The sequence below is a fragment of the Oryctolagus cuniculus genome, chromosome 8 (genome assembly GCF_051225735.1).
Source record: "Oryctolagus cuniculus isolate XC-2025 breed Fujian yellow rabbit chromosome 8, ASM5122573v1, whole genome shotgun sequence".
NCBI lineage: Eukaryota > Metazoa > Chordata > Mammalia > Lagomorpha > Leporidae > Oryctolagus > Oryctolagus cuniculus.
This window is the reverse complement of record NC_142874.1, coordinates 16,098,292-16,118,397: the sequence shown is the minus strand read 5'-3', so window position 1 is coordinate 16,118,397 and position 20,106 is coordinate 16,098,292. Positions and strand designations below refer to the sequence as shown.

Here is a 20,106-nt window from a genome sequence, read left to right as displayed (position 1 = left end):
ATTGTGATATGGAAGAGAATCGAAATGAAGAATTCAATAGGTCAAATGACAAATGCATTTGAGAGCCTTAAAAACAGAATCAGTGAGATAGAAGAGAGAATATCAGACTTAGAAGACAAATCACAGGAAATTATACAATCAAACCAAAGAAAAGAAGAGGAAATTAGAAATCTAAAAAATATTGTTGGGAATCTATGGGTTACTATTAAAAAAAAACCAACATTCGGGTTCTAGGAGTTACTGAAGGCATGGAGAGAGAGAAAGGATTAGAAGGCCTTTTTAGTGAGATAGTAGCAGAAAACTTCCAGGGTTTGGAGAAGGACAGAGACATCCAACTACAGGAAGCTCATAGAACCCCCAATAAAAATAACCAAAAGAGATCTTCACCACAACACGTTGTAATCAAACTCAACACAGTGAAACATAAAGAAAAGATAGATTCTAAAATGTGCAAGAGAGAAATGTCAGATTACTCTCAGAGGATCTCCAATTAGACTCACAGCAGACTTCTCATCAGAAACCCTACAGGCTAGGAGGGAATGGCGAGATATAGCACAGGTACTAAGAGAGAAAAACTGCCAGCCCAGAATATTATATCCTGCAAAGCTCTCATTTATGGATGAAGGAGAAATAAAGACCTTTCATAGCAAACAGAAATTGAAAGAATTTGTGACCACTCGTCCAGCCCTGCAAAAGATGCTTAAAGACGTGTTACACACAGAAACACAGAAACACGGCCGTCAATATGAAAGGAGGTAAAGGAAGAAAACCTCCCAGTAAAAAATCACAGGAAGCTCAAAGCATATATTAGAAAATATCTTTGGGAAAATGGCAGGGCAAAGTTACCACTTACCAATAGTCACATTGAATGTTAATGGCCTCCACTCTCCAGCTAAAAGACAAAGACTGGCTGAATGAGTTAAGGAACAAAACCCATCTATTTGCTGCTTACACATCTTTCCAATAAAGATGCATGCAGACCGAAAGTGAAAGGTTGGAAAAAGATATTCCATACCAACAGAAACCAAAAAAAAAGCAGGTGTAGCCATCTTAATATCAGACAAACTAAACTTTAACACAAAAACTGTTAAGAGAGACAAAGAGGGGCACTATATAATGATTAAGGGATCAATTCAACAGGAAGGTGTAACTATTATCAATGTGTATGCACCTAATTACAGGGCACTGGTTTATTTAAAAGATATGCTAAGGGACTTAAAGGGTGACTTAGACTCCAATACAGTAGTACTGGGGGACTTTAATACTCCGCTTTCAGAAATAGATCAACTGGACAGAAAATCAACAAGGAAACGCCTATTTAACTGTCACTATAGACCAAATGGATCTAACAGATATCTACAGAACTTTTCATCCTACATTTAAAGAATTTACATTCTTCTCAGCAGTACATGGAACCTACTCTGGGACTGACCACATACTAGGCCATAAAGCAAGTCTCAGCAAATTCAAAAGAATTAGAATCATACCATGCAGCTTCTCAGACCATAAAGGAATGAAGTTGGAAATAACAACTCAGGAATCCCTAGAGCATATACAAGCACATGGAGACTGAACAACATGCTACTGAATGAACACTGGGTCATAGAAGAAATCAAAAACTTTCTGGAAGTAAAGGAGGATAACAACACAACATATCAAAACTAAAGGGATAAAGCAGTGTTAAGAGTAAAGTTTATAGCAATAGGTGCCTACATCAAGAAATTGGAAAGGCACCAAATAAATGAGCTTTCAGTGCATCTCAAGGATCTAGAAAAACTGCAGCAAACCAGACCCAAAACTAGTAGGAGAAGAGAAATAATTAAAATCAGAGAAGAAATCAGAATTGATCCAAAAAATATTACAAAAGATCAGCCAAACGAAGAGCTAGTTTTTTGAAAAAATAAATTTACACGCCATTGGCCCAACTCACTAAAAAAAGAAAAGACCCAAATCAATAAAATCAGAGATGAAAATGGAAATGTAACAACAGACACCACAGAAATAAAAAGAGTCATCAGAAATTACTACAAAAAGTTGTATGCTAGCAAACAGGGAAATCTATCAGAAATGGATAGATTCCTGGACACATGCAATCTACCTAAATTGAACCAGGAAGACATAGAAAACTTAAATAGACCCATAATTCAGACAGAAATGGAATCAGTAATAAAGGCCCTCCCAACAAAGAAAATTCCAGGACCAGATAGATTCACTGCTGAATTCTACCAGACATTTAAAGAAGAACTAACTCCAATTCTTCTCAAACTATTCAGAATAATCGAAAAAGAAGGAATCCTCCCAAATTCTTTCTATGAAGCCAGCATCACCTTAATCCCTAACCCTGAAAAAGATGCAGCATTGAAACAAAACAATCAAAGCAATTCTTCAAAACAATCAAAGCAATTTATGAAAAACCCACAGCCAGCATCCTATTGAATGGGTAAAAGTTGGAAGCATTTCCACTGAGATCTGGTACCAGACAGGGATGCCCACTCTCCCCACTGCTATTCAATATAGTTCTGGAAGTTTTAGCCAGAGCCATTAGGCAAGAAAGAGAAATTAAAGGGATAAAAATTGGGAAGGACAAACTCAAACTATCCCTCTTTGCAGATATGATTCTTTATTTAGGGGATCCAAAGAACTCTACTAAGAGACTATTGGAACTCATAGAAGAGTTTGGCTAAGTAGCAGGATATAAAATCAATGCACAAAAATCAACAGTCTTTGTATACATAGGCAATGTTATGGCTAAGAAAGAACTTCTAAGATAAATCCCATTCACAATAGCTACAAAAATAATAAAATACCTTGGAATAAACTTAACCAAGGACGTTAAAGATCTCTGCAATGAGAATTACAAAACCTTAAAGAAAGAAATAGAAGAGGATACCAAAAAATGGAAAAATCTTCCATGCACATGGATTGGAAGAATCAATATCATCAAAATGTCCATTCTCCCAAAAGCAATTTATAGATTCAATGCGTTACCAATCAAAATACCAAAGACATTCTTCTCAGATCTGGAAAAATGATGCTGAAATTCATATGGAGACACAGGAGACCTCGAATAGCTAAAGCAATCTTGTACAACAAAAACAAAGCCAGAGGCATCACAATACCAGATTTCAGGGCATACTACAGGGCAGTTGTAATCAAAACAGCATGGTACTGCTACAGAAACAGATGGATAAACCAGTGGAATAGAAAGAAACACCAGAAATCAATCCAAACATCTATAGCCAATTCCCGGAACAAGGACAGTCTATTCAATAAATGGTGCTGGGAAAACTGGATTTCCACGTGCAGAAGCATGAAGTAAGACCCCTACCTTACACCTTACACAAAAATTCACTGAACGGCCGGCGCCGCGGCTCACTAGGCTAATCCTCCGCCTAGCGGCGCCGGCACACCGGGTTCTAGTCCCGGTTGGGGCGCTGGATTCTGTCCCGGTTGCCCCTCTTCCAGTCCAGCTCTCTGCTGTGGCCAGGGAGTGCAGTGGAGGATGGCCCAGGTGCTTGGGCCCTGCACCCCATGGGAGACCAGGAAAAGCACCTGGCTCCTGGCTCCTGCCATCGGATCAGCGCGGTGCGCCGGCCGCAGCGCGCCAGCCGCGGCAGCCATTGGAGGGTGAACCAACGGCAAAGGAAGACCTTTCTCTCTGTCTCTCTCTCTCTCACTGTCCACTCTGCCTGTCAAAAAAAAAAAAAATTCACTGAACATGGATTAAAGACCTAAATCTATGGGCCAGCGCCGCAGCTCATTAGGTTAATCCTCCCTCCGCCTTGCGGTGCCAGCACACCAGGTTGTAGTCCCGGTCAGGGCGCTGGATTTTGTCCCGGTTGCCCCTCTTCCAGGCCAGCTCTCTGCTGTGGCCAGGGAGTGCAGTGGAGGATGGCCCAAGTACTTGGGCCCTGCACCCCATGGGAGACCAGGATAAGTACCTGGCTCCTGCCATCAGATCAACACGGTGTGCCAGCCACAGCGCGCCAGCCGCGGCAGCCATTGGAGGGTGAACCAATGGCAAAGGAAGACCTTTCTCTCTGTCTCTCTCTCTCACTGTCCACTCTGCCTGTTAAAAAAAAAAAAAAAAGACCTAAATCTATGAACCAACACCATCAAATTATTAGACAACATTGGAGAAACCCTGCAAGATATAGGCACAGGCAAAGACTTCTTGGAAAAGACCACAGAGGTACAGGCATTCAAAGCCAAAATTAACAATTTGGATTGCATCAAATTGAGAAATTTCTGTACAGCAAAAGAAACATTCAGGAAGGTGAAGAGGCAACCGACAGAATGGGAAAAAATATTTGCAAACTATGCAACAAATAAAGGTTTAATAACCAGAATGTACAAAGAGATCAAGAAATTCCACAACAAAACAAGCAACCCTCTTAAGAGATGGGCCTAGGACCTCAATAGACAGTTTTCAAAAAAGTAAATCCAAATGGCCAGCAGACACATGAAAAAAATGTTCAGGATCACTAGCAATCAGGGAAATGCAAATCAAAACCACAATGAGGTTTCACCTCACCCCGGTTAGAATGGCTCACATTCAGAAATCTACCAACAACAGATGCTGGTGAGGATGTGGGGAAAAGGGACACTAACCCACTGTTGGTGGGAATGCAAAATGGTTAAGCCACTATGGAAGTCAGTCTGGAGATTCCTCAGAAACCTGAAATTAACCCTACCATTCAACCCAGCCATCCCACTCCTTGGAATTTACCCAAAGGAAATTAAATTGGCAAATAAAAGCACTGTTTGCATCTTAATGTTTATTGCAGCTCGATTCACAATAGCTAAGACCTGGAATCAACCTAAATGCCCATCAACAGTAGACTGGATAAAGAAATTATGGGACATATACTCTAAAGAATACTATACAGCAGTAAAAAAAAATGAAATCTGGAGGAATCTGGAATACATCATGCTGAGTGAAATAAGCTAGTCCCAAAGGGACAAATATCATGTGTTCTCCCTGATAGTTGATATCTGAGCACCAAAGGGGAAACCTGTTGAAGTGAAATGGACACTATGAGAAATGGTGACTTGATCAGCCCTTGTCCTGAGTGTTGATGAACAACTTAATACTTTATCCCTTTCAGTATTTTTTTTTTTTTGTTCTACGTAATACTATTGGTTGAACTCTGTAATTAACACACAATCATTCTTAGGTGTTTAAATTTAACTGAAAAGGGATACCTGTTAAATATAAGAGTGGGAATAAGAGAGGGAGGAGATGTACAGTTTGGGACATGCTCATTCGGACTTGCCCCAAATGGTGGAGGTAGAAAAGTGCCAGGGATTCCAATTCAATCCCATCAAGGTGGCATGTACCAATGCCATCTCACCAGTCGAAGTGATCAGTTTATGTTCACAAGTGATCATAATTATAGGATTAAGGGTCAAAGGGATCACATAAACAAGACTAGTGTCTGCTAATACTAACTGATAGAATTAAAAAGTAGAGAACGATCCAACATGGGAAGTGGGATACACAGCAGACTCTTACAATGGCACATGTCCTAAACAGCACTCTGGCCTCAGAATCAGCCCTTAAGGCATTTGGATTGGCTGAAGAGCCCATGAGAGTATTTCAGGCATGGAAAGCCAAGACACTCTGGCAAAAAAAAAAAAAAAAAAAAAAAAAAAAAAAAAAAAAAAAAAAACACAACTAAATGAAAGATCTCTGTAAGATCCCAGTGGAAAGAACAGCCATCAAAGAAGGAGATACCTTTCTCTGAAGGGAGGAGAGAACTTCCACTTTGACTATGGCCTTGGCTAAATAAGATCGGAGTCCGTGAACTCAAAAGGCTTCCGTAGCGTGGTAGCTCATGACAAGAGCCTTGGGAGATTACTGATGCCATAAACAAGAGTGTCAATTGTTAAGTCAACAACAGGAGTCACTGTGCACTTACTCCCCATGTAGGATCTCTGTCCTTAATGTGTTGTACAGTGTGAATTAATGCTATAACTAGGACTCAAACAGTACTTTATACTTTGTGTTCCTTTGTGGGTACAAACTGTTGAAATCTTTAAATTGATCTTCTGTGTATAAAGATAATTGAAAATGAATCTTGATGTGAATAGAATGGGAGAGGGAGTGGGAGATGGGAGGGTTGAAGGTGGGAGGAAAATCATGGGGGAGGGAAGCCACTGTAATCCAAAAGCTATACTTTGGAAATTCATATTTACTAAATAACAGTTAAAAAAAAACTATACAGGGAAATACATCCAAGAACCCCATTATGTGATAAATTTTGTAAAACTAATTAAACAATGATACGCAAAATTCTGATGCTAATCTAGGAGGAAAAATCTAAAACAAAAATCCTGGGAGTTGTGGTAAACCTGCTGCTGTCAATGCTGTTTCGAATTATTAACTAAGAGTGTGAACAAAACATTTTGTATCTCAGTCTTTTTTATTATTCTTTATTTATTTATTTGAAAAACAGAGTGAAACAAAGAGAAGGTGGGGATGGAGGGAGGGAGGGAGAGAGAGTGAAAGAGAAAGAGAGAGAGAGAGAGAGAGAGAGAGAGAGAGAGAGAATCTAACATCCCCTGGTTGACTGCCCAAATGGCTGTAGTGGGCAGGGCTGGGCCCAGCAGATACCATGGGCTTGGAGCTCCATCCTGGTTTCCCATGCTGGTGACAGTTGGGCCATCCTCTGCTGCTTGCCCAGGTGCATTAGCAGGGAGTTGGAATGGAAACATGGTTCTCTGAGAGGGAACCCTGACATTGCAAGCGGCGACTTACCCCACCGTGTGAAAACACAGGCCCCACTACTGTATTTCCTATGGCAATATAATACATTTTACAGGGCAGTTACTTTCTCACATTTAGTACTAGTTTATCAGTTAGGGATGAAATGATTATCCATGAATTGATAGTGGGGAGTCAACATCAGAGTTAGCTAAGTATAGTAGCTTAACTATTCAAAAACCAGTTTAAACAAAGTTAAATAGATTTTCTGTATTAAAATATTTTAAGTCACACACATATAAAAACACAAGCACACATTATTGACTTTACTAATACATGCTGTCTAGATAATTGAGCATTTCTAAAATATACTCTGATATTAATGAAAAATATGCATGTAAATAACTTAAATAATAGAGAGTATTCAATTAAAGTAAATTCCCATAGAAAGACTGGTACTCAGGCAATCTCTTATTATGTCACATGATAATTTTTGTGAATGCTATCATTGCATGTTTTCAGTGTTTGTACATGAACAGTTAAAACTATTCTGAAAACTGAACCTTTCATCTACAGAAACAAATACTTTCATCTCAGAACATTCTTGAATTTTGCAGCTATATTTTTAGAATTAATAAACATTCCCCAAAGCAAAATTTTTCTACACGTACTTCATGTCCGAAGCCACATTCTTCCAAATTGTTACAATGTTCATGGTCATATGAAGATTTATCCTTTGAGATCATTTAATGCATGATAGAACATAAATTATTAATTTTTTTAAATTTCTGCCAGGCATTCCCTGGGATTCAGCTGAGGAGTGGGGGTAGGGAGCATGGGTATGAAAAATACTTACAAAATAGAAAACTAAAATATTTTTATAGTCATTTATTTGAAAGGCAGAGAGAGAGAGGTAGAGAAAGAGAGAGAGACAGAGAGACAGAGACACACAGAGAGATCTTCCATCTACTGATTCGACTTCCAAGAGCCCACAACACTGCAGGAGCTGGCACTTGGGCCACCACCTGCTGCCACTAGGGTGTGCACTAGCAGGAAGCTGGAGTCAGAAGGCCTGACTTCTTGAATCCAGAAGCGTTGATATGGGGGGCAGACATCTGAAATGGTACCTTAACCACCATGCCAAATGCCTGCCTCAGTGAAAGGTAGAAAAAATGCATAAATATTACTGAGCAGGTAAAAAAGTTTACCCAACTTTGTTAGAGCTTAGGAGAGCTTGGCTATACTCTTAATCAAACTTTTTTTTTTACTTTTATATCCTAGAGAGCGTTGCCAGTATAACTGAGCAGAGTAGGAATATGACACTACTATGCTTTTATGCATTATTTTAATTGTTAGTGATTTCATGAGAAAATAATTATAAATTTAAAAATATTTTAAATGATTTATCTTATAAAATAAGCTATTTTCCTGCCCTTCTTAACTTCATTATGATTAGAACCATATACACACTCATGCACATTGACTTAGGACTGCAATCAAGACTATAGGTATATATGGCTGGAATCTTTTTTTTAATTTCCAAAAATATAAAACCAAGGTTAATTGGGAAAATTGATAAATGATGCTGAAACGGTACAATTTTGAGCAAGTGAAATACTTGTAGTATTCCAACATAAAAAATACATTAAAACATGTTTCTGTAGCTAGTTTTCTGAAATCATGGCAGTTAAACAGAGACAATGAACACAGCAGCAATTGGTAGAACTCTTTAGTCTTCGTAATCCTGAAAGAATAAGTAGGGTCAACACTGATGTGGGAAGTTTGGTTATCTTCATTGTTAATAACTAAATTCCATATAAAGTATGTCTAAGTCTCTAGTAAAAGAGTAAACCAATTATGAGGTCCTATTTCATTTAAATCCTGTTGTGTAAGGTATCAAAGAACAAGAAAATTATCATTTAGAAAAAACAAGAAAACTATGATTTATTCAGCTCCAGTATTTATGTGTCAGATGGCCCTGCGAAAGCATTGCTGTTCCCTTTATATGGCTACAGACGGAAGCTTATTATCTCAGATAGCTTCACATGGCAGTGCACGTGCAGGATCAGCTGGGATCTCACCCAAGGGGCCCTGGTGTCTGGTTCAAGGTAATTTTAATTCCACTGCCAGGATTGGCGAGGTAACGATGCGGAAGCCTCACTGTGCAACGTGAGGGGAAGTGCTGTTTACGGGCAGTGTCGACAGTTTGTTCAGAATGTTTTCCAGGAATGCAGTGAAAATGGATGACATCTTCAGAGTTTACACATTTAGTCTGCAGGAGGGCGTATCAGAGCCTGTGTTCTGAAGACTTAATGTATTACTTATCAAAGTGCTTCCTGTCAAATGGAAGACACGTGAGCAGTTGGTGTTGTGAATATTTGAAATCCCTATGAACAAAATAAATTCAGTAAAGTTTTGCAAGTAGACCCACTCTGTGACAGGAGCTGCAACTAACAAAACACTGAAAAGAATGGGCAGAGCAGTGACTGATTTAGAAGGAAGTCAGAGGCTGCCCTATTGTAAAACCCAGGACCTTATTCACATTGCAGTCGGATTCTGCTGTCCTTGGGAGTTGCACAGCCTGTGTAGCTGTGTTCTGCCGGTTTCAAGATTCATTCACAAAGCTCCATAAAACCCACTTTCTTTTCAGTTTTCACTCTGAATTGTTCATTTACTTTGACACCTGATACAAATAGATCCCTTATAAATTACTACTTGCAAACGTTGGAAAATATTTTCATATTTGTATAACTATTGCAAATATACAGATGCTCCTTGATTTTCCCCTGACACTCTATTCTGCTGAAAAATCACACATGCAAGTAAAATTGCATTGTTCTTGTTGCATTGAAAATGACTGATTTCTAATATAGATAGTGTGTGGAAGTTCCCAGTGTAGAAATGTGTGCCAATCGATCCAGAATACTGAACAATGAAAAATATTTTCAAAAACAACATCTTGAAGATTAACCCACATTTTTTTCATTTTCCCCTTGATATTATTTTATGAATTCCAGTGACTAAATTAAATATCACACCTTACTAATTTATGATATTCATACAATCGTAAGTACATAAATCAGGATTTTCCGTAAACTTAGAACATTGTGTGATAGTAGGGACTATAAACCTTGTGATATCAATCTGTTCCTGTTCCATAACCTGGACATCCACAGACCTATTGTGTTAAAATCTTCAAGCATTTTGTTGGGTTACTAACCTTTCATCTGGATTAATGAGCAGAATTACAGTGATGGCCTATAAATAATGAGGATCTAGTTCAAAGTCAAATATTGTCTGTGATTGAACAACCTAATTATCCATGGTTTCTCCTCAAATCTTTTTTTTTTTTGACAGGCAGAGTGGACAGTGAGAGAGAAAGGTCTTCCTTTGCCTTTGGTTCACCCTCCAATGGCCACTGCAGCCGGCGCGCTGCGGCCAGCACACTGCGCTGATCTGATTGCAGGAGCCAGGTACTTACCCTGGTCTCCCATGAGGTGCAGGACCCAAGCACTTGGGCCATCCTCCACTGCACTCCCAGGCCACAGCAGAGATCTGGCCTGGAAGAGGGGCTACCGTGACAGAATCCGGTGCCCCAACCGGGACTAGAACCCGGTGTGCCAGCGCCACAAGGCGGATGATTAGCCTATTGAGCCGCGGTGCCGACTCTCCTCAAATCTTAAAAATGTTCCCTTAAGCCCGGCTGGAGGTACTAGACACTATGGTTATTCATTGAGGTTTTAATCAAAAGTTAGAGATAAATGTATCTGGATGTTCAAGTGGTGAAATATAAGAGATAATGCCGCCACTGTGCAGTAACTAGCCCATATCAACTAATATAAAGCTGCTTTCGTAGTAATAATTTGACATTTCAGCTCAGATCTTCCCTGTTGGTCACCAAGGTCTTCTAACATTATATGACACTATATTTGTAATAGGATCTCTGACATCATTTGAAAGAAGCATTGGCCGGCACTGCGGCTCAATAGGCTAATCCTCCGGCACACCGGGTTCTAGTCCCAGTTGGGGTGCCGGATTCTGTCCAGGTTACCCCTCTTCCAGGCCAGCTCTCTGCTGTGGCCCGGGAGGGCAGTGAAGGATGGCCCAAGTGCTTGGGCCCTGCACCCGCATGGGAGACCAGGAGGAAGCACCTGGCTCCTGGCTTCAGATCAACGCAGCGCGCCTGCCGTGGCGATCATTTGGGGGGTGAACCAACAGAAGGAAGACCTTTCTCTCTCTCTGTCTCTCTCTCTCACTGTCCACTCTGCCTGTCAAAAATAAATAAATAAAAGGCCGGCGCCGCGGCTCACTAGGCTAATCCTCTGCCTTGCGGCGCCTGCACACCGGGTTCTAGTCCCGGTCGGGGCGCCGGATTCTGTCCCGGTTGCCCCTCTTCCAGGCCAGCCCTCTGCTGTGGCCAGGGAGTGCAGTGGAGGATGGCCCAAGTGCTTGGGCGCTGCAACCCCATGGGAGACCAGGAAAAGCACCTGGCTCCTGGCTCCTGCCACCGGATCAGCGCGGTGCGCCGGACGCAGCGCGCCGGATGCGGCGGCCATTGGAGGGTGAACCAACGGCAAAGGAAGACCTTTCTCTCTGTCTCTCTCTCTCACTGTCCACTCTGCCTGTCAAAAAATAAAATAAATAAATAAATAAAATAAAATAAAAAGAAAGAAGCATTAAGTTTTTTTTTTTTCTTAGAAGCATTACATTTTTTTGCAGATTACTTTTGAGTGCGGAGCTATTTCTCTGTATCATCAAGCTACTTTGAGTGAGGGGGGAAACAGTTTCCTGGACAGCAGCTCATTGGGTGGATTCCCATTGCTAAGTTGGATGATATTTTGAAAGTGAATAAGCATTTTTCAATCTTTATAATGTATCATTTCTATATTTTACCTAATTCATTCATTCTGAGGAAAACCAAGGTAACCTACTAGTGATAATACTTAGGAAATTTTCTCTCTAGATAGACAGATGATGAAGGTTTCTCTCTCTATGGATAGATGATGATGACAACAGATGACAGATAGATATGATAGACAATAGACACACAGATTTATCTATCATCTGTCTGTTTCTGTCTAAATGTGGCTTCATGGATAACCCAACCATTAGGAAATCTGTGTCTTCCACAGGCATGCAAAGACACACTGACCTTTGGTAACCTAGAAATGCCTCTCTCCTTGCTTACCCATAATCCTTGAGGTAACGTTTCCATGTCATTGCAGACCCACCCTGCCAGACGGAGCTGAGCAGTATTCAGAAGCGGCAAGGGGTAAAGAAGCTCCTAGGTGAGTAATAGATCACTCTTCTGAAAGGTTTATTGCTTACATAAATAACCCCAGGGAAACAACAACATAAAATCAATATTAATCCAACAAAGATAGACTGTACTAAATTTCAGCAACAAAATTTATGAACTTTCTGCAAGCCATTAAACTTACTTTTATTATCTTACCTATTGAAAGATATTATGTCTGTTTTATTACCCTAATATAATGTTCATTTTGAAAGTTATTAAGTAAAAAAATGATTGGAGCAACGCTAAAGTGAAAACATCAGCAGAAACTTTAATTTTATTTCCATGGCTAACAATTTAAGAATTGATAGCAAAAATGTGCAAATATATATATGATGGTCAAAGCAAGTACTTGTATACGTGGGATGAAACAATTCTGTACATACTTCCAAATTTAAACAAATTCTAAATGTTTTTATTAGTATTTTCATCTACTTTTAGATATGTAATCAGATGGATAGATAGAGATGATAAGTGAAAGACTGATAATTTCAAATTTAACCCAAAGTCTGGCATGTTTACATGTCTGGCTATACGTAGATTATATACTATTACCCCTGATAATTGTTTATGCTTGTGCACATGCAACTTTTAAATGAACTCTTTAGGAAAAATTAAATTCTTAAAAGGCTGCAATGATAGTATGTCATTTTCATACATTCTTCACCAAGCTTCCCCTAAAGATAACACTTTGCATGTACAAAAATCATCATGCATTTGTAAAATCCCCTGAGAATTCACCTTACTATAATCCTACTCACTAGGCCTCAGACTTTATTTGGATTTCACCAGTTTTGCCAGTGGTGTTCTCTCTCTATGGTAGGATCAAAGCAGGACTTCACATGTATGATGTTTCCTTCCATGAATCTTAATGCACTTTTTTAGGGGCACATAACTTTATCATATTTCTTGATATGATTAATCTGTGTTATATTATATAGTATGTTTTGATTAAAAGATATTTCATATCCATTTAAACTCTTAGTTTAATGCACATTGTACAAAATGAAAAAGCTTAATGCATTATAATAAGGAATTTTTGTGATAAAAGCTCCAATTTACCCTTGACTCTGTTATAAGATACATGCGCTACCACAGATCCCAGTGTAAATGTTACATTCTTACATAGTTTCTTTCTGCAAATCAAAGTTTAGTCATATACAATGGGGACACTTTTTCAGTTCAACTGAAAGTGTGTTATTCTTTTTTACTAAAATAAAATCTACTTTGGTTGTTTAAACCTACAAATAAAAGAGAAAAACTTAGGGCCCAATTGGGATTGAAGTGAAGGTTGTCCCGTGTTCCAGTTTACGGCTCAGTATTGGTTGATGTCTACAGTTCTGGCAACATTCTTTGCAGTGTTCTCTCTCCTTTCCATATTGCACTGCCACTAGGCGGAATTACGTGGACATACTATGTATCATAGCATTTTGGTGTTAAATACGCTGTGATAATGTTTTAGGAAGCTGATATCAGAAAGTTTATGTTCTCTGGCCGGCGCTGCGGCTCACTAGGCTAATCTTCCGCCTTGCAGTGCCGGCACACCGGGTTCTAGTCCCAGCCGGGGCGCCGGATTCTGTCCCGGTTGCCCCTCTTCCAGTCCAGCTCTCTGCTGTGGCCAGGGAGTGCAGTGGAGGATGGCCCAAGTGCTTGGGCCCTGCACCCCATGGGAGACCAGGAGAAGTACCTGGTTCCTGCCATAGGATCAGCGCGGTGCGCTGGCCGCGGCAACCATTGGAGGGTGAACCAACGGTAAAGGAAGACCTTTCTCTCTGTCTCTCTCTCTCACTGTCCACTCTGCCTGTCAAAAAAAAAAAAAAAAAAAAAAAAAAAGAAAGTTTACGTCGTTCTCAGGTTATTATTGGTGATACTCTGTTTACCAAACATCATTCAAATGAATTCTAAGTTTTAGATTAAATCGCATCATCTGTGCCAGAATTTTGAAGTTTTTTGCAAGAGTAATACTATGATCTCCTCATATGTTTATGAGAACAAGTGAGCTTCATATTTCATCTATTTATTCAGTTATTTTTTCTTTCACCTTTTTTTAAATGATTGATTGATTTGAAAGTCAGAGGTACAGAAAGGGGGAAGAGACAGAGACAGAGGAGAGAGACCATGCATCTGCTGATTCACTCCAGTGGCCAGGGCTGGGTGAGGCCGAAGCCAGGAGCCAGGAGCTTCTCTGGGTCTCGCACCTGAGTGTGGGAGCCCTCACATGTGGGCCATCCCCTGCTGCCCTCCCACGTGCACTAGCAAGACACTTGATCAGAAACGGAGCAGTGGGGACTTGAACCAGTATCCATTAGGGATGCTGGCACTGCAGACAATGGCTTAACCTGCTGTGCCACAGTGCCAGCCCCATCATTCATAAAATAACTATAATATTTCTGGCCACAGATAAAAATGATAAGATAAACACAAGAAAACTTTCCAACCTCTGAGAGCCAATATTCTAGTGTTAGTGTTGGCTGAAGAATGTGACTTCACTTCTAAATCACTCATTAAACATTTTTCATCAACAGTATGCCATATAATATGTTAGATACTGTAGTTATGAAAATAAATGTCTAGCTTTCCCATCATCCCTGCTAGACTGTGTGCTTAAGAGCTGTTGTTATAACAAGTAAAAGCATGAAGAACCTAAATATATCCAGACAAAACCTACCAGACCTGTGATAAGACACGCAATGACAATAGAGGGAGAGCAAGAGTGAGAACGAGAGAGAGAAGGAGGGAGCGGGGAAAAGAGAGAAGAGAGAGAGAGAGAGAGAGAGAGAGAGAGAGAGAGAGAAAGCATGATACATCATCATAAATTTTCCAGCTTAAGAGAGGGCTTCCTGGTGGGGACATCATATTACAGTCATCTTCCCATGGAGAAGGGAGCTGAGGAGAGGGGTTCCCAGTGAGATCAACAGTGTAGGTAGAAATGAAGCTGCATGGAAACACAGAAATGAGGACCTTGATGTGGAAAGAGCTTGGGACACGAGTGTGAGATGTGGGGTAATGAAATAAAAGGTGGCAGTGATGAGATGGGGAAGGGCCTGCGTGCTGGCTAAGCAGAGGGCGTGGTGTAACATGACCATCACAAGATTTAGTTGTATGTCAGGAAGCACTACCCTTTCACAGTGAGAAACAGGAAGGTAGTGATTTTCTTGACAAGGAGATGGGTTAATGAAATGTCAGCAGGTTGTCTCAGCAATGCTAGCTCCAGGACAGCAAAGGCCTCCTCCTGCAGGTATTTCTTGTGCAAAGCCTGGAGTATGGTGGGCACTCCATCTCCATATGTCTTGACTATAATATAATGAGACCTTATCAAAAAGCAGCACAAGAGTGGGCATTTGGTCTTGTAGCTAAGATGCCACTTGGCCTCCTATTGCAGTACCTAGCTTTGATTCCCAGCTCCGCTCCTGATTCCAGCTTCCTGCTAGTGGGAGGCAGCCATTGATGGCTTTGGTAGTTGAGTTCCTGCCCACGTGGGAGACCTGGCTTACATTCCTGGCTCACAGCCTTTGCCTGGATCCGTCCCAGCTATTGCAGGTATATGAGTAGTAAACAAAAGAATAGAAGCTCACTCTGTCTCTCTCCCACTCAAAAAAAAAAAAAAAAAAAAATCAGCCAGTGAACCAATCAATCACTCATTTTTTAAAAGGCAGTATGACTTACTCATAAAAATATATGCGTGTGTTTGTGTGTGTGTTGTGTGTTTCACAGGACAGTACATCCCACTGTGTGATGAAGATGGTTACTACAAGCCAACACAGTGCCACGGGAGTGTTGGGCAGTGCTGGTGTGTGGACAGATATGGAAATGAAGTCATGGGATCCAGAACAAATGGTGTTGCAAATTGCGGTAAGAAGTGTTTGCTATTTAATGATTTTCCAAGCACAGGATGAAGTGTAAGAATCTACCATATGCAAAGATCACAGAATATGTAGGGATAGGAGGAGTGATAAAAATACTCCTTGCAGGTGAGAAACGTGTAGGGGTAATATATAGGATATATAATTTAGATACAGGAGGATAATTAAAGGTGGGTTCCTTTTCCGACTTTAAATGCAGACAGCTGTTACATAGTTCCTCTTTCCTGCTCAGGTTAGGCAGGTTATTTTCATTCATTCTCCAGGTCAGTGAACTCTAATGTGTGCTCTGACCCCAGATGACTCCCTATTGTCTGTAACTCTCTTTCTGAAAGGGGCAAAGAGGGAGTAGATGATTTTTCTAAGTGAAGAGAAGTAGACTTTTTTGAAGTAAAATTTCTTTCATTGCAGCTGTATGAGCCATTTTCCTTCTGTTTGAGTGAGGAAAATGTAGCTTGTTTAAAGAGTGATTATAATCAATATTCAAATTATTTTTATGAACATGCATTATATGTATACCTAAAATACTGTAATAATTAAGTCAAGCATCATATCCATGCATTTTAATGCTTTAAAATGTGTTAACTTTCATGCTTCAGAAACCATTCTTCCAGATTGCAGGTTTCATATCAGTATTTTTGTTTTTATTGTGAAAAAAATTTCAGTACCCAAACCAGCTAGTGGTTCAGACATGCTCACACACACACAAACAGCAGGAGATAATGGATTTTGTTTCAACTAACACGAACGATCATAAATGAAAACAAAGTGCTTAGTCATGCATCTTAGGTGCTTCCTTTATATAATTTTTTAACTGACAGACCAACATTATTTAGGAAAAGACAAATGGTAAATAATAACAAGTGCTCTCATTTACTGCTTCAATTCCTCTTGTACATTTATTGATTATATAATTTTTTGGTAGCTTTGTTTTGGTTTTCTGGTCTGATCAATGTGATCGGGTTTAAGGAGGAAGAAAATAATATTCAATGGTTGCTCACGCCACTTTAACATGTAGAGAACATGTCTTTGCAAGATGTTGTTTAAGGCAGTTGCATTGTTGATGGCTTCAATTACCAGTGATACCAGTGATGGGAAAAAAGTTTTTATTTTTTTATCTTGGTGAAGAAAATTCTGTGGAGTGGAGTCAAATAAGTGAACAAGGAAATGACTTGGGAAACATGGACTTGGCTTTCTGGATTTTCTTTTCATGTTGCCATTAAGAAAATAAAAGTTGGGTAACAAAAAAAAAAATTGTTCACGTAAGATGGAAATTTCAGTGAGTTGTTTTACGTGACAAACACTTTAAAAATATTCAATTATTTGTTAGAATCTGTTATAATTAGCTGCCAAATAATAACATTAAAATATTAGAACTACTAGAAAACAAACACATGAGCATATGAGGACTTGAAAAGTAAACACTTGTCAAGATTCATGTGCATTATTATGTGCATAAATATTCACATTTTAATATATTTTTAAAACTATTAACTAGTCATTCATTTTCTATTGCTGCAGTAACAAATTCTTGCTAACGTGATTGCTTCAGCAACAAAATATCATCCCAGCAGTTCTGTATGCCAGAAGTCTCATTCAGATATCCATAAGCTTACCATCAGGATCTCAGAGTGGTACGCTCCTTTTTGTGGGCTCAAGAACAAAATCTGTCTCCCCACCTTCTCAGCCGTCTAGAGTAAGGGGTGTGCACACTCAGGGGCCTCCCCTCCAACTTCAAACCAACAACTTGCACCTCACTGACCATTTGTCTGCCATCCTATTTCCCTCCGAATCTGTCTACAAGGGGTTGTTTGGTTTTAACAATCCAGTTGAAACTATAGCCCCACCCAGATAACTAAGGATCATTTCCCTGTTTCAAAGTACTTTATTCCCACTTGCAAAGGCCCTTTGAACATCAGGTAGCATTCTCATGGATTCCAGGGATTAGAAAGTGAGCTTTTTTTTTTTTTTTTTTTTTTTTTTTTTTTTTGGTGGGGGCAGGGGAAGGAGGGATTGGGTAGTGCATCATCCTACTCACCACACTTGTAGGAGAAATGTTAAATGCTTTTTGAGACTAAAAATGAGGCTGACGCCAGTGTTACTTTGCAGGAAATGTCAAACAGCACAGATTCAGGGGTTACTCTGAGTTTTAGCACCTCGGTTTTAACAAACCATAGAGTTTTACTGTAAGAGTGTTTTATGGAGTGTGTCTTTCCTTATCTCCATTAATTAAACTGCAGCACAAATTAGAATTGCACTAATTTCTTCCATTTTCATCAGAATTTTGCATTTCTCAGAAGTTATCCCGTAGCTCAGGCGAATAAAAGTAATGTTTACTGTTTTAAAGCTATGGATTTTGAGATCTCCGGAGATTTTGCGAGTGGCGATTTCCATGAGTGGACTGACGATGAGGATGATGAAGATGACATCATGAATGACAAGGATGAAATTGAAGATGATGACGAAGATGAAGGGGATGATGATGAGGATGGTGATGACCGTGATGGATACATCTGATTGATAACAGTCGAGATTAAAAATTCTACATTTCTAACATTTACAAAACGATAGCCTATTGAGACTTACCCTCTTGTCCCAAAATAAAATGATTCCAAACCTCACATATATTTTGTATAATTGTCTCAAATATTGCAGCTAAAGTCATAGAACTTTATGTTTAAATAAGAATCATTTCCTTTGAGTTTTTATATGCCTTAGGAAAAAAGAAGAGCTTAAGGAGTCCACCCAGACAAAATAAGTCATGAAGAGCTATTACAATACATTTTTCATCGGAGCAAACCTTGTAAATCTCTCTTAACAATAACAGACAATGCGTGCTTGGGATCATAGATGTTATTTCTCTGAGATATATTCTAAGCTGATGACTCGTTAGTGACCTGGGCCCCCAGAGATTTAATGAAAATCCTTAATTGCAATTCTAAAGTAGCATCTTGCAAACCATGGAATGAGACAGGGAAAGTGAAGGAGGTAGCACAGGGTGAGAAAAACAAGATGAGGATTGCAGGACCTTCCATTGCCTTTGCTTTGTGAGACTTAATTATGAGGCTGTTTTGGTTATGATGGGGTGTTTAGACAAAATGGCAAATATGGAAAACCATGGAATCTGAAAGTTAAAAAGTTATCTTTTGTACTTTTTATTTTAATTTGGATGGCAATGTCATGTAGTTTTGTTTTTGTTCTGTGAATATGCTTAAACAGCATGATTTCTTTACCTTTCTAGATTTCTGACCAGCAAGGTAGGGTGCAGAATTAGGAAAACAAATGGAAAGATTCATTTAAAGCATATTTTCACAAATAAAGTTTGTCATTTGCCCTAAGGTCAAATTTAAAAATCTTAATTCTCTTTTATTTTCTGCCTTACAAACAAATTTGCATTTAATCTCAGAATTATGCTATAATTTTGTTAGTAGTGCTGAAATGTAGAGAACATATTGTATGGTGCCTTGCAAAAATAGAAATAGAAAGATTTTAGCATGCATACCAATATAGGCTATTAGGCAATATTTAAGCACACCTAATTAACAAGTGAATACCGATACAGGTACTGCTGCTGGAATGAAGAAAATGGAATATGTCTCTTTCCTTTGTTTCTATTGTTACATAATTGCCATGTGGACTTGTTTATGATTCTTGTGTAGAGTAACACTTAAGATTTAACTGTAGCAAAAGTTACTTTAGTTGCTGTATTTAAGTTAGCATGTTAATTAATTGTGTAGACATTTTGGCACACCATCACTTTTAAGTATATCAGACCAATGGTTTCGTGCCCATAATAAAAATGGAACAACCTGTTGAATGTTACACATTGATAGCATTAATTTCAACAATGGGTCAGCTGGTTTCCCAGTTCATGATTCATTGAAAGTAAAATTGGTGGATTCTTTCCATTTAATTTCTACACAGAATAAAAACTTTAATGTTGACCTTATGTAATATTTAAAGTATAATGCATTTTCTTTTTTACTGTTTATGTATAGTTTACAAAATAAAGACTCTTGTAACCAAACCAAACTGTTCCTTTATGGCCTTTCTGGGGTATAGATAGCAGTACAAAGGATTCCTAATCTGCTGCTGGGTTTACTAGCTAAATGGCCACAACAGCTTGGGCTGGGATAAGCCAAAGTCAGGAGACCAGAGAACTCAATCCAGGTCTTCCACATGAGTGGCCAAGAAACCGCGTACTTGAGCCATCACCTTCTGCCTCCCTGGGTACACATTAGCAA

The 20,106-nt window shown here is 39.3% G+C and overlaps 1 protein-coding gene across 5 annotated transcripts in view; it reads left to right on the top strand.

Annotated features, from left to right (window-relative positions):
• Positions 1–19,889, top strand: part of SPOCK3 (SPARC (osteonectin), cwcv and kazal like domains proteoglycan 3) — a 488,449-nt gene extending 468,560 nt beyond the window's left edge. For all 5 annotated transcript variants that reach the window (XM_070048215.2, XM_070048217.2, XM_070048219.2 and 2 more), the window contains 3 exons: positions 11,932–11,994; positions 15,717–15,854; positions 18,210–19,889. In XM_070048215.2, coding sequence (XP_069904316.1) covers positions 11,932–11,994; positions 15,717–15,854; positions 18,210–18,379 — 371 coding nt within the window. In that variant the 3' untranslated portion in view covers positions 18,380–19,889. The remainder of the gene's footprint in view (positions 1–11,931; positions 11,995–15,716; positions 15,855–18,209) is intronic.
• Positions 19,890–20,106: the final 217 nt, after the last annotated feature.